We start from the raw sequence: 14,891 nt of genomic DNA on the forward strand, positions 1-14,891 counted from the left end.
TTACTTACAGACCAAAAAATTGACAGATTGATCTAATTGAAAACGTATGCGTGTCTGGACAAGTCCCCTTAAAATTGCATTTGAGAAGAAAAAATGTTTCAAGTTGAAAGTTCATACCTTTAGAAAAGAAAAATTCTTGCTTATGATATTTTGAAAAAATCCTCGCCCTGAATACTAAATATTGATAAAAAGGATCATAATTTCTTTGATACCTGGAAAAGTTTAATTTAAAAAAATTAAAAGTTAAGCTAACTAAAATATATGGAAAATGTCTTTGTTTCAATAACTTTTTTTTCTATTGGTGGTTAGTTTAGATTTATGTGCATGGGTAACCAAAGGTTATCCATTCTTACCGAATAAGAGCCCATACATTGGTTTTTATTAACAAAAATATATGGGTTTTCTTTGATTTTATGCTTTTTTGGGTCCTACATTTAATTTAGTGTACTTTTCATTATTTAAAAAACTCTAAATTTTTCGCTCATAGGTAACGCAATCCGTTATGATTATTTGAGCGTTACTTTTGTTTGCTGGAAGAATTTTAATATAATTGAATGCCTTTCGTTCGCTAAGGTTTCAATTTTGTTTAATTTTAAAAGGTTTACCTAAAATTAATTTTGACCTAATTCCAAACTCTTGTTGGTGTTCTTGTGGTAAGTTTTCAACTGTTTCTGCTATAGCTGAAATGAAGTTAAGGTTACGAACATATTTGGGAGTGACAGAGTAATTTCAGCCTGTAGAAAGAACAAGAGTTTCTGTTTCAGAGAGGTTTTTGTTGGACAGATTTATTACTTGTCTTTGTAACTACATTGTTATTATGATTATTCAATGTTCGAAACTTGTTACTAAGTTTTCCTTGAACTAAGCTGTACAATTTACTTAAATGAATGAAGGTAATTGAAACGTTAACGAGGGTTTCCGTCCGAGCCCTTAGTAAAGGGTGAATGTTATTCTTAGTTCATTTTAACTAAGGATAGTGTGCAATTTCACCTCGCCGACAACCCCAACTTATGTCTGAGGTGTTACTTCTAAATAAAATAAAAGAAAAAAAAAACGATCCTAATTTCATGGCAGTCTAACATTTTCCTGAGGTTTCACAATATAGGGTTTTAAATAATTATTTTCTTTAGGTACCAGTTACGTCGTTACCAACGAAAAAGAACTCTAGTCGCCGTAACGCGTGGGGCAACTTGTCTTACGCAGACCTAATAACGCAGGCCATTACCACCTCTCCAGATAAACGGTTAACGCTTTCGCAGATTTACGAGTGGATGGTCCAGAATGTGCCCTATTTCAAGGATAAGGGAGACAGTAACAGTTCTGCCGGATGGAAGGTAAGTTCCCATAAGAATTTCAACGCAAAAACTAAATCTCTGAGGAGTTCTGTCTCTCTAGAAGTACATTATTTTCCGATTAAGTCAGAGTTAATTGCACTGTGACTGTAAGCTTTATTATGGCGTCAATAATGTATGAGATGATTTGAAGCCAGAAAATAGTTTCAAAGCCACTCAATTATCCATAAACATTTATGCAAAGACAGTTTTGGTTGGGCATTCACGTTTTTCCCTGAGGCTTGAACGGGGGCACTATCAGTATGAATTTAAAACTTAATGGAGGACTATTTTGTACTTTTCCTGTGAGAATCGGTGAGTTTACGTCGGTCCTGGTAATTTCAGAACCTTCGACCTAAATAACACGTTCGTGTTTACCAAATAATACTCCTACGCCCAATAGGACATTATAATACACGTGGCGTCATTGGGCAGGAAAACATATTATGTATGTAATTCTGACGAATTTTGTAGGAATTTTTGGTAGGTAAATTTTCATTCAACAATCTTCTATGGCGTTGCTTGAACCTCTACAAAATTAAGGAACGTTGCGCCTTATGCGTTTTATGAATTTAAATACGCACTTATTGTGTGGTCCATTGAATGTATTTATGCTAACAGAACTCAAGGTAACATCTAGGTGGCTAAAACTTGGCTTCGGGTTTGTTTTCGATGTGAGTAAATGTGCGAAATGCATGGTCACAATTTAGATAAAAAAATTCTATTACTTTGGATGATTAGGTAGGTGGCTATCTTGTATCAATAAACAATAAAACACGTTGTGCTTATAGTTTGTTTCGGCGAAAGATTACGGCTTTCCTGGAATATCTAATACAACTTTTCGTAATATAATCAGATGTGGGTTTTACGGGTAAGTGCGTCTACGTAATATCGGAGGTGTGTATACATATCCTTGTTCTAGGAATGCGCAGTTTTTGACAAATTATCCGTATGTTCTTAATGGAAACGTATGATATTCGATTGTTCAAGGGCGTCAGTGAGTTTTTATATGCTAAATTTCAAATAAAATTTTTGTTCTCCAGCAATAATTATGTATAAAAGTTCATGTTACCATATTCTCAGAAACGTATAATTTCGAAGCTAAACGGTGCTCTGAGTATAGGTTTCGGATGAAAACCCTTCTTAACATTTTGATGAGAAATTTGTCATCGTCTTCAAAATCTAGGAAATTTTGTTCAGAAAAATTAAAATATACTACTTATGTAGAACCATATCTCACGTTGGTAAGTTCTAACGTTTCTAGCTTATTCACAAATGTCCTAATTGATAAAACACCTTCAATTGTCAAAAATAAATTTGAAAATGATGTCAATCTTAAAAAACGTACTAAATTAAATATAAACATTATTATGGAGTTACTAACGACTTGTGTGAGAACGATCTATTTTCTCTAAGAAATTTACTTCAACTATCCAATAATTTTTTCAAATAACGTTTTTAAGATGGATCCTTCATGGAAATATCCAGTGTCAACATAGGATTCACATTTGTCGACTGGAGCAATAAACACCCTTTCAAAAGATTCTAAGTTTTCCTGAAAGTTTCCAAAGGAGCAGCAGGCACCCGATTTCATCCACTTTTCAAACTTTAAGCGTTGATCTTTTGGTAACCCAAAGAGCAATTGCATTAAAAGTATAGATCAAATTAATTGCCTCGATGAAGTTCATCAACTTGGTGTGGGCGGGTTGCTCTGTCTCTTTTAGTTTCCAAGATATGGATTAACTTTAATACTGATTTTCTCAATTTGGAAGTTCCTCTAAATGAAAGTTTTTCAAATGACATTTTTAATGTTCCAGAGCCTCCATAAAGGCATCCAGGATCAATATAGAATCCACAATTGTCAGTAAGAGCAATAAACATTGGATTATCCTCCTCATTGAATAACATGGAATAACAATTCAATGTAGAAAAGACACATAAAAAGTATTTTGTGTGCTACATGTGAGGCGTTATTTCCAAGTGGAATAAGAAAAAACACTCTGTAGTATATTAGAAGTTACTATATATATGTGCTCGAGTTTTCCACATATTAGTTATTCGACATAGGATATTGGCCAGAAAATGTTTTCATATTTGGGCAGAATAAATTAGGACCGTCATGTATATTTGATCGACATATTACAGGTAAAAGGGGAAATCCGAAGTTTCCCCTTTACTTCGAATTTAATAACAGAAACGTAATTAAATTCGCAACAGAGATGGGGACTGGCTTCAATTATCCTTGATACTCGTACTCGTACATCTAGCACGTGGATACATAACTAAACGGCGATTATGCAATGGTCAGTGCCAATGATGTTGAAATTTGACCTTAACAACGTACATTAGATTATATTATGAAATTCCAAGGGGTTCGTTTCTATCCGAAGAGATTCCTCTCGAGATTCCTAATCCTTATGCTCGAATCCGGTACCCGGTACGGCAGAACGGTTTGACTTGACCCGCTTTTAGGCACAGATTTATGCGTCGTCGCCGTTCACACTTAATCAATCCCAAAATAAACAAACAACAACAAGAAGAAAATTATAATTGTAAAATTCTTTGCCTTGTAAATCTCGAGCCAAGTTCGTTATATCGATCCGTGCGAAACGACTATTCGATACGACGCAATACCATGCATAATTGGAAGACGTCTTTTTTTCTTGGAAAACAGGATTAACTTTAACAGCCCGGACTTTTTAATGGAAAGAGCAAATTACTTGTGGATTTTTATACCGTATTACGGTTTACTCAGTAAGAATTCGCGCCTTTTCAAATCAAGAAAAACGTGAGAAAAAATATATCATATTGTCCCATTGATTTGTTGATTCATTTTGGTTAGGCTCTCAGTCCCTTACATGGTTCTATCTCAATGGAGTCTCGTTCCTTTGAAGATAACAAAAGTAGTAGCTCGGTGATAGTCAACAGCTTTGTTGATAGTTCCTTCTATTCATTGAATTCTACGTAGTCTCAAGATTTTCTTGGACTGTTCCTAGGTGTGTCTCGATCTGTGCAAGTTAGTTCAGAAACATATCTACATTAGTATGCAGAAAGATTCAAATCAGCTTAAAATTATTTTCCATTCTTTCATAAAAATATAGCTGAGTTTTTAATGTTAAGTTAGAAGTTAGTACTAGAGTTAAAATATTTCCTGATAGTCATTTCAAATAATAAAGAAATTGCGCTGATTAGCACGATCACAAGATCATCAGATTATTATTTATGGAGAGCTATGAAAGACCTCATTTATAAATCTCCATCGAATTTCCATCGATATCAATGAGCTGCGAAGGAGGATCGTCAGAACTTTAAGACCCAAAATACGAACAGTGAACAGCACAAAAAAATTAACAATCAATATATAATTTATGTACAGAATTATCATTAATACATATCATATACATCATGAAGAGATTAAAAAAATTAATCCTTAGATGGACCACTATAGAGGTAAAACAAACAACACAAAATCAAAGCAAATTAACGTTTATTTGTGAGAAAGCTCTTCAAATCTGATAGTAGGGCTGAATGATTTGACAGGCTTGGCAAACATGTCAGTTGATCATAATGTTCAAGTAATGCTTGTGTTCTCCCATAGTCATTAAACTGTCTTAATGGTTATCGCGGAATAAGGACATAAGTCCTGAATATCTATGTAAAGTAATACGGGTAACGATTTATTTGTTAGGAATCTTAACATTCATTGGAAGACAACGTTCATATAGTTATTGATCCAGATTGCGAAGTCAAATTGTAGGAGTGTTTTCAAATATTTCCCACAATATAAATTGGCCCACATACTATAAACATACATACAATAATTGCTTAATAAATCGCCTTAGGTGGGACTAATGGTCTTTGATGCGATTAGTACAGACGCCGGTCTCAGGAGTCATTAAATTGTGTTGGAATCCTATACTCAACCATAAGTGTTCCAAATTAAAAATAAACAGTTTTTCTAGCGGCGTCTAAAGACAAGCGGATTGATTTCACATACGTACCAATAAACTATTAATTTGGGGAACTCGACAGAAATGCACACCTTAGCAGTTATGATCGTATATTTTTCTTCTTAGAGTTAGTTCTATATACAAGAGTAGTCTGAAGGTTTGTCGTCCACAAGACGTACATGATTCTTGGTCCTCTCTAATTTTTAGATAATAAAGTTATTTCATTCTAAGTTGTACCTCTTATTATCTTCCAAATCCAACAAATTGTGTGAATGATTCACAGTTTTGTGAATAAATAAGGGAAATACCACCTAATTCCCCGAACTCCAAATAACCACGTCAATAATCCATCCAAATCTCGGAGTTTGGCAAAACCAGATTAACGATCATTAATTCTAGGGTTTGGACGGAACGGTCAGGTATAAACACAATATAACCATGTTTTGCTGTAGCTTCGTATATCCCCAGCACCCATCTTTGAAGGATTACCCTGCCAACATGATATTTTCTCTTTTTTAACAAACTCGTGAATCTGCACTATATGACCAACGTCGCTTAAAAAGAAGCTCCTAGAACTAACCAGATCAAACCCAAGCCGAAAAAAACTGACTTGATAAAACCTAAGCTAACCTAAACTCCAAAGTAGGTGTTTATCGAATCTAAAGTAAGGGAAATTAATAATAAATTTTACATAAAAAGTTCTGGGTGCTCACATAGTTTTAAGCCACTCGATTTTGTGTATTTTTTTGTATTGGCTTAGTTAAAAGAATAGGTAAAAGTAAAAAAAAGAATGAAAAGAAACATAAATATAAAATGCATTTTAAATTAAACTTTAACAACTTGTATCTCAACAACGAACGTTTTGGGGACCCATGTTTATATCGATTTTCTTCATATTAGATCTAATTCTATTTGTCCCCGCAGTTACGACACTTATTTCTGAGACACCCTGTATAACAGGTAACATGTTCTTTACCAACATAAATTTCATATTACAGTCCACAATCAACTCCATAAGTTGAAGCATCTATTTGTAATATAACAAACTCATGAATAAAATAAGGGCAAATCAGAAAATCATTTTTAATTTTTCTAAAAAAGATTCTTCACGCATCTCATCCCATGTGAGTTTTACGCCTTTATGTAATGGGTCGGTAAAAGGAGAGATTAAATCTGAAATAGTGGGAAAAAAATCGAATAATATCTACTGCTGAGTTTTGATCTCTGCGATTCTAAGCTTATTTTTATTGGTAGAAATACTTTGTTATGTTAAACACATGTAAGGGAAAAAAAGTTGGATGGGCCAATTTTATGGAAAAATATCCCAATATATACTAATTGTAGACACCAAACATCAAAAATATCATGAAGATACAAAAAGAAAATTAAGAAAAATCGATTTTTTTTAAAACTCTTTATCAGTATTGAAACTGCTAAATCGACTTTTTAATCGCGTTTTCGCTTATTGCTCTCAGGCAATCTTATATCGCTCGATTGGCGATTTACGCGTCTGACTTTAATCGCTCGCAATTCGAGTTGCATTTTCGACTTTCCGAAAACTGTTCCGATCTAGTTTCGAAAGCTCTCGCCTGATCGAAATATCTCTACAGACGGATGTCCAATCATGAATTTGACATTATTGACATCACCCGACAATGTTCGAATTCTCGGGCGATCCAAAGTTGATCTCTCGAGATTTTAGTTCGATTGAGGAAAGTCCAATCTATGGCGTCACAGATCATTTATGGAGTGATCACAAATTCATTTAAGAGTTGTAAAAATTTGGAATTTTTAGCGTTTATGCCGAAGTAGGTGCAATTGATATGAAGTAGGTAATAATATTATAAATTGGAAATTTGCAAGTAAATCTGCTTTGCAATAATTTTATTGGTTCTCATTGATGATTACAGATAGATAAAAAATGAAATTGTGAATAAGTAGTCTCAAAATAAAGTAGGCCACTTACAACTGGTGGAGTAGAGGATAAATTCTCAGTTTTAATTTTGCACTTTTTTTTCTTCAATTATCTGCTTTGTTTTGAGGCTATTTATACTGAAATTCATTCTCTCTCTATCTATAATAATCTATTGCAATCAATGGCACAACCGCAAAGCAGATTTGTTTGCGAATTTGCATTTCGAAAATTTATTACTTATTTCATATTCATTGTAACTACTTCTGCGCAAACTCGTAAATTCCAAACTAAAACTATTTCTCGCACAAAATAAATCTTCTATTCAATTAAGAGCAATAAGCTGAAAATGCTATTAGATAACAGGCTCCCTGAGATGAGACTCGGAGATACTTCCGTTTCACTTAACGCCATATTTGCACTAAGTAAGTACGAGACAGAGGGATTGATACTCGGATTTTCATCTTAAACTAAAAAAATAAACAGAGCGTCTTAGATGAGATCGATTTTGCATATATCATATGCATTCATACCAATAATTAATGCATACTAATATCTAAAATTTCCTAAAAATTAACAAAACCTGAAACCATCGGGTATTGAATATTTCCTCGTTCAATAATCCAATGTAGGCCAATTTGCAAAAGAAATGTCAATATTTTCCTTTTAATAAAGGAAGAAAATGAGAAACCTTTGCCAGTGCGCGCAAAGTTGCAAACACAAAGTTCCCGTTTCTGACATCAAATTTCTTTAATGAAATCGCTTATAAAGTTTCTTTGAATAGCGAATTAAATGGAGTTCTTCAACTCCACCTGTTTTGGCTCCAAAACACAAGACATGTAAGCATATCTTGAAACAAGTCTTTATGTCTTTCCAAGAAATATTGTAATTTAAGGGCTTTAGCGGCATCAAACTCTTATACATATATTTCAGTGTGTAACAGTATAATCAGAGCCAAAGAACGATAAAAATCAACCTGGTTCACCCACCGTTTGATGACCCATTGAAAACACGAGATAACGTTCCTCATTAACTTCATTAACGGATAGAGCAAGCTCTAACTAACGGCTTATTTCGCGGAAACCGGAAAGCTCACATTTCACGTGTTTATATGTTTTGTGTCCCTCTTGTGTATGTTTACACTCTCGGATGGTTGTTTGTTGTTGTTGTCGGAGGTCCGGGCTAAAAAGCCGCTTTGTTTCGAATCACCGAGGCCCCATTGTAGTAAAATCGGTAGTAAATAAGTGGAGGCACGTGCCACCCGAACACAGACTTCGGGTTCCCCGTCTTCTCTCTTTATGCCTGCAGCAAAGACCTTTTCAACCCATAAGTTAAGATTTGCAATAGAGTGACCACTTTCCCAGGTAAACACACTAATTAATACTAAGATCAGCTGTGAACTGTCTTCATGGTTTTGGCTTTTGACGAGCTACTTTAATGAAGGGTTCTTCGGGAACCCCGCGGAACATGTCACCGACGTGGAGAAGCGCGAAATGCTGGCGACAATGGCAAAAAATGGCGGGGGGAGCTTTAGAGGCAAAAATTACAAGAAAGGCTCAAGCACCTAAACCCAACTCAAAGGGATAGCAATTGATAAACGCCTGGTGCTAGGAAGAATGTACCTCGGTAAACCGGATGTGGCTGCACAAGGAAGAACCCAAGAGATGCTAGTGCGAACCTTGGTGCTTTTTGGTGTATAAAGTCCCAGTTTGCACTATTTGTTAAAAAGTTATATATTATCCTTTGAATTGTCATGTTTGTTTAGTTCTGGGAATTAAATGAAATATGCAAAATAAATTAACTCCGTGATTTTTACATTAATTTGCTTGCATATAATTTCAATTCCGCTTCTGGATGACGCGTGTACGATTGACCATTGAGAATACATACTTGAAGAGTGGAAATGTGGCAACGTTCTTGCCAATGCCATTTAGTTCCATGTTTTCGTAACATATTTGGCTTCAAATCAATTAAAATCGTTTATACGCGTCATATACAATTTGAAATTGAAATATTTGCTTTGTTTTAATGCATTAAAGCTCATTAATACTTTGTGCCACTACTAGCTTTAAAAGACATAATACTTTTATAAAATTTAGTTACATCAAACAGTGAAAAATGATATACACAGTGGTTGTGAAATATTTGTGATTCTTGCGTCGTAAGTTTCGAGATTTCAGTTTTTACGCAGAAGTACCATGTAATAAAGTTATATACGTATAAACATTTCAAAACGAGATCTATTTTTTTTTACTTAATTTAGTGAATTATCTGTTTTATTTTGAAATCAATTGCAACCAATGGAATGGCCGCAAAGCAGATTTGCTTGCAAATTATCATTTTGTAATTTTATTACATTGTACCTACTTCTGCGTAAACGTTAAAAATTCTAAACTTAATTGTTTCTCGCAGAAAATAAATCTTCTATTCAATTATCCTCACGTCTTAGATCCCGCGCGCTTCGGGATTTAAACTTGATGTTCGGGTCATAATTATTTACTTTACAACCTTGGTGTATACTCGATAGTTTTCATTACGCTATTCATAAAAATATCACCAATTCATAAGTAAGGTTAGGTTAAATTAAACCACCACACAAAAATACATTGCTGCCAAATGTCACGATGTTTAGATAAAGAAACGATGAAGACAAATGAACGTCTGGCTCTAGAGCGTTGTTACAACCACATTCTTTCCTTGTTTTATAGATATATTATGACAAAGAGGAAGAGGGATTGTTAGCTGCGAGAAATGATATAATGGCTGATTTTTGGGAAAAAAAAAATTCTCTAATTAAAAACACTTTCTCACGTGTCTTTCTATTAACCTGCCTTATTATGTCCTGGCAACGTGGCAAATCAAAACAACAGTCCAGCCTTGACTTGAAATAAAACCTCAGACTTAGCAGTTTCAGCGGCAACGCCCATAATTTTCTATTTTTAAAAATGTTTTCTGGAAATTGCGATTTTCTCACTGTCTGACCAACCGGGGCCAACACTAATATTTACACTGGGAAAGGCACGAGGACTTATTAGATTTTTCCCGCATAGGAAAATTCACCCATTCGCCTGATGTTTGCCCAAGAATCTAATGAATGTTAGTTGCAATAGATATACTGCAATATGGATAATTTCAAGTGTTTGCTTATATCCTTGAATACGAATATATTAGAGTTATATACATAATGCGTTACATAAGGATTGATTGGAGGTGTATCATAAAGAGACACCACAAAATTGAATCTACGCACCAAGAAATCTAATCTCATTGTAAAGTTAGGTAACCAGCAGCAATAAAAACCTGAAATAAACGCTTGTAACTGTTAAAATTTTTATATTGTTAACTGTCACTTTCTTCAATATACGCAGTCAAGGTTGTGCGTTATCTGAATTTCTGACTTACAACAATGTTAGTTCTGAGAGATCAGGTATCGATACTGTTATCGATTATTTCCTTTGGTTGACTTCAAATTGGATAATATGGTATTAATAAGGTGGCTAAAGTCACAGTCCTCGCCTCTCGTGGAATGCGTAATATTTCAGTTCTCCGACTAGCTGGCAGGTTAAAATTAGGAAGCCCGCTCGAATTGAGGCCACCGTTTTAGTTTTACGACACTTAATCACAGCTGGACGACGTTTCGGTCTTCATTTATATCCTCCGGCAATGAATCTTATAAAGATGAATGCAAATAGTCGTAGGAAAAATCTAAGAAGATTAAGGTCTATTATGAATTTATGCGTCATTCAAGCTTTGCGTTTAATTAACTCGAACACCCCAAAGACCGGTTTCGATTTTATAGATCTTGTCATTTCGGTTCATCTCGAGTCGATTAAACGCAGGCAAAAAAAATGGGCAATGTCAACAACTATATTGGGCCTGCAGAAAAATATCTTACCAGCACCATCTACCGTGTCCTTTTTGGTGCATCTGGACTAAATCTTTGAGTGTAACCAGCAATAAAGATAAAGACAGAGCTGGGATTATACATAAAGTCGTAATAAGATTTAATTTTCCTCGATTTTTCTTACGAATATTTGTATTGATATTCACTGTTCATTGTTTACTAGAAGATTTGGTCCAGATGAATAAAAAGGATACGGAAGATGGGGCTCGTCGGATATTTTCTTGCAGGCCCAAATATACTTGCCGTCGGCATTGCCAATTTCTGTATGAGTTTAATTGACTCGAGATGAACCGAACTGACGAGATCTAATAGGATCGAAACCGGTCTTCGGGGTGCTTGAGTTAATTAAGCGCAGAAATGGAATGACGCATAAAGTCGTAATAGGCCTTAATCTTTTCAGATGAATCTTATAGTTGAACTGCATAAAAAAAACACTGACGGTGTAAAACAACTCGTGGAACTAATCCCCTCGATGTCGGCAATACGCAATACAAATCAAGCATAAGATCATTGAAATGCTGTTCAATGTGGAGATTTGTCGCGAATGCCTTTACTCGATCACATAAGGAAAATTTGAGGTGTTATTTTCAGTGCTTCTGTCATTTTATAAAGAAATATCTATCCCGGTATATACAGTATGTCCACAGATAGAGGGCCCAAGAGGACAAATGGACAAAAAATGTCGTTTTTCGACAAAAAGTCATTCTTGATAAAAGTTTCTGCTTCTCGAAAAAATACGATTTACGAAGATACTTTTGAACTTTTTTATACAGGGTGCCCAAAAACTATGAACACATGAAATATTATCAAGAGTAAACTACCTTTATTTCTCATTTTGGAGCAAAATGATAAATAAAAAACAGATTTCAAATCCTATCCAAAGTTTACAGACAAAATTTTAACTGAGTATTCCATGTTTTATTTTTCTTTTAAAATTCAAACAATTTCTAATTTTATTTTTTTAATTATCTGTTTTTTAATTACCATTTTGCTCCAAAATGAGAAATAAAGCTAGTTTATTCTTGATAGTATTTCATGTGTTCGTACTTTTTGGACACCCTGTATAAAAAAGTTCAAAGTTATCTTCCTAAATCGTATTTTTTCCAGAAGCAGAGACTTTTATCAAGAACGATCTTTTGTCGAAAAACGACATTTTTTGTCCATTTGTTCTCTTGGGCCCTCTATCTGTGGACATACTGTAGACAACTCATAGTACCATTTATAATTCTCCTTCTTAGGCAGGTAACCCATGGCACTCTTTATATATCTCTTTTTTTTCTAATAGGTTTGACTCGAAGATTTTTGTAGAAGACTCAGTTGGCTTCCAAGTTTACGTTAGAAACACAGTTAAACCTTCATTAACATTTGCCTTCAAAAATTCATAACAATTTCTCTTTTTGTACATCTAACACGAAAGAACATCCTTTCGCGGTATATTTAGACTTTTTTTGACGTGGATTAAGGCGTAATTCGAGTCTATTTCGTCGTGGAGTCTAAATGTAGCTTTATTAACTTAAAGTTTCCCTCAATGTAGGATATAATATCTTCCTGAGACCTTTCCTTTCTTTTGCTTGTTGGGAGTTATCTTGTTGAATCAGTATATTCGTCTCGAAGATGTTTACATATTTTTTCTAATTGAATACTTATTCTCAATATTTTTCAGATTTTTTTAAGATGTAAATGTAATCGCTTTGAGCCTAATAATCGAGACGATTATAGTACATACCTACATTCAGGGATATAATAAAATACCTTTGAATGTAGACAACCCATTACACCCTATAATCCCGATTATAACCCTCTTTTCTGTTTGTCGGAGGTGACGTTGGTGAATGAATAGGTTTGTCCTCAACAATTTTCTCAAAGGAATAATTTTTGTAGTCATAAATGGAATTTGTTAAGTAAAAAGCCCAGTCAAATGCTATACTGTTATAATAAAAATTCCCTTGAATGTGTGTAACTCACAATACTCTTTGACCTCACTTATTTGCATGTAGGAGACTATTTGAATGAGTATTTATCAAGATATTTACGTTGTGAATTAATCAAAATTCATTACATTCCATAAAATTTCTGTAAATTCCCAATAAATACCTTAAAATTTCTATCAATGCACATCAATATTCACCTGTAATTGTACCTAAATATGGGCCACTTACGATACAAAAGTAATAATCATAGGAATATTCTTGAATGAGTGAGTACGTTTACTGTCATTCAATCCAATGAGGCAAATACCTCAAGTTCTTATTAAATAATGTTCTTAAGTCCCGTGTAGTTCACTGATTAGATTTGTTAGTTTTATGCGATCTATAATACGAGCCTAATATTGGACGTAATTTTCTAATTTATTGACTTGTATTGACGTCCATGCACTAAGGTCGATCTGTTTAACAATGGTGTTCTAGGCCGGAGTTCCCATGCAGTTGGGTAAGTTTGTTCTGGACACCTTGAACCTATTAGTTATTGCGTAAGAAATGGCGATTTTTATTCCGGCTTGCTAGAGCATAAGAGGCCAAGGTTTAAAAGCTTATTTATTAACCGCAAATAATACATGGTTGCCGAATCATTATTGAAGGTCCGGCAACGTTGGAAAATTTGCATTTCAAATAATATTTTTTGTTGATTAGGCGGAATATTCATATATCTGCATTCTTTACCTGGTTTATATCAAATGGACTTGAGTCTGGTATGCGGGATAGATGTTGCCGGAAAATTTTTATTAGTAACATCTCTCTCGATTTAAATTGTAGTACCTAATTGGGCAATTTTGGAAGTAAACAACTAGAGCATCAATGATATTGGGAACAACGTTTATCAGTTGGTAAATAGAAGTTATTGCAGCCCAAGCAAACTTTGTTTTCGCTTTGTAATTGGTTCGTTTAGGATTTCCTCAAGTCATTGGTTTTATTTCAAGAATATTAATTAATTATGTGACACCATCGCCATATATTTCTCATTCATTATTCAAGGGTGCTACCAAGTATCTGTTTTTTCCTTACTGATAGTTTTTAGAGTGTTTCCAAAGGAATATATATTAACTGAAAGTTAAATTTATTACCTTCACAGTTATAGACAGAACCAGTCGCCCACGTTACTTAATGCCAGTAATTAAGAGACATCCTCAGAGCAAAAAGATGGCTACTTTGAATGGTATAACCACTTAATGCGAGGTAGCTAGCGGATAATTGACAAGTGCGCTAATTTATGGTTTTAATTATGCATTTAAGAATGTTAAGGGTGATTCGAGTCTTAATTGAAGTACCGGGCGTTGCCAAAAATCGACGTCATTTGCGTGACTTCTGGTTGAACCCATATTATATTTTTACACGGTCTTGGCATGCAAGAACGCTCTCCGCCATTATTTATAGAAAGCTCGTGTCGAAATGCTCCAAAATATAAATAAGTTGCGGTCAACAATAATTCGGGTGCCCGAAGTTGGGCACGTGCCCTTTCCACCCAAAAGGTCCATTTCCAGTCGCGGGGTGATGGCAAGAGGCGGCTCAAGCCCTCCCTCCCACCTGTTGCCCCCTTAGATGAGATCCGCCCCTAGGACAACATTGCCAAGGTTGAGATAGGGTAGGGAATTCTCATTTTCACATCCCCCCTCCCCCTCACCCTTCTGAAAAGGCATTTGACCAGCCTTGGCACGCACTTCTCCCACTGCTAATTGCCAGGTTAATGTTAAACGATGACCGGTTTGCAACAGTGTTGCCGATAACAAGTCTTATTAATCAGTCATAGAGATGTGGAAAAATTGGACCACTGCATCACAGTAAATGAAGTAATGTTAA

General features: G+C 34.7%; 1 protein-coding gene across 5 annotated transcripts in view; it reads left to right on the forward strand.

Moving 5' to 3' along the window:
* foxo (forkhead box, sub-group O) overlaps nucleotides 1–14,891 on the forward strand; it is a 62,584-nt gene that overhangs the window by 8,471 nt on the left and 39,222 nt on the right. For all 5 annotated transcript variants that reach the window (XM_066390381.1, XM_066390383.1, XM_066390382.1 and 2 more), the window contains exon 2: nucleotides 1,131–1,334. In XM_066390381.1, coding sequence (XP_066246478.1) covers nucleotides 1,131–1,334 — 204 coding nt within the window. The remainder of the gene's footprint in view (nucleotides 1–1,130; nucleotides 1,335–14,891) is intronic.

The sequence above is a fragment of the Euwallacea similis genome, chromosome 5, assembly GCF_039881205.1.
Source record: "Euwallacea similis isolate ESF13 chromosome 5, ESF131.1, whole genome shotgun sequence".
Lineage (NCBI taxonomy): Eukaryota > Metazoa > Arthropoda > Insecta > Coleoptera > Curculionidae > Euwallacea > Euwallacea similis.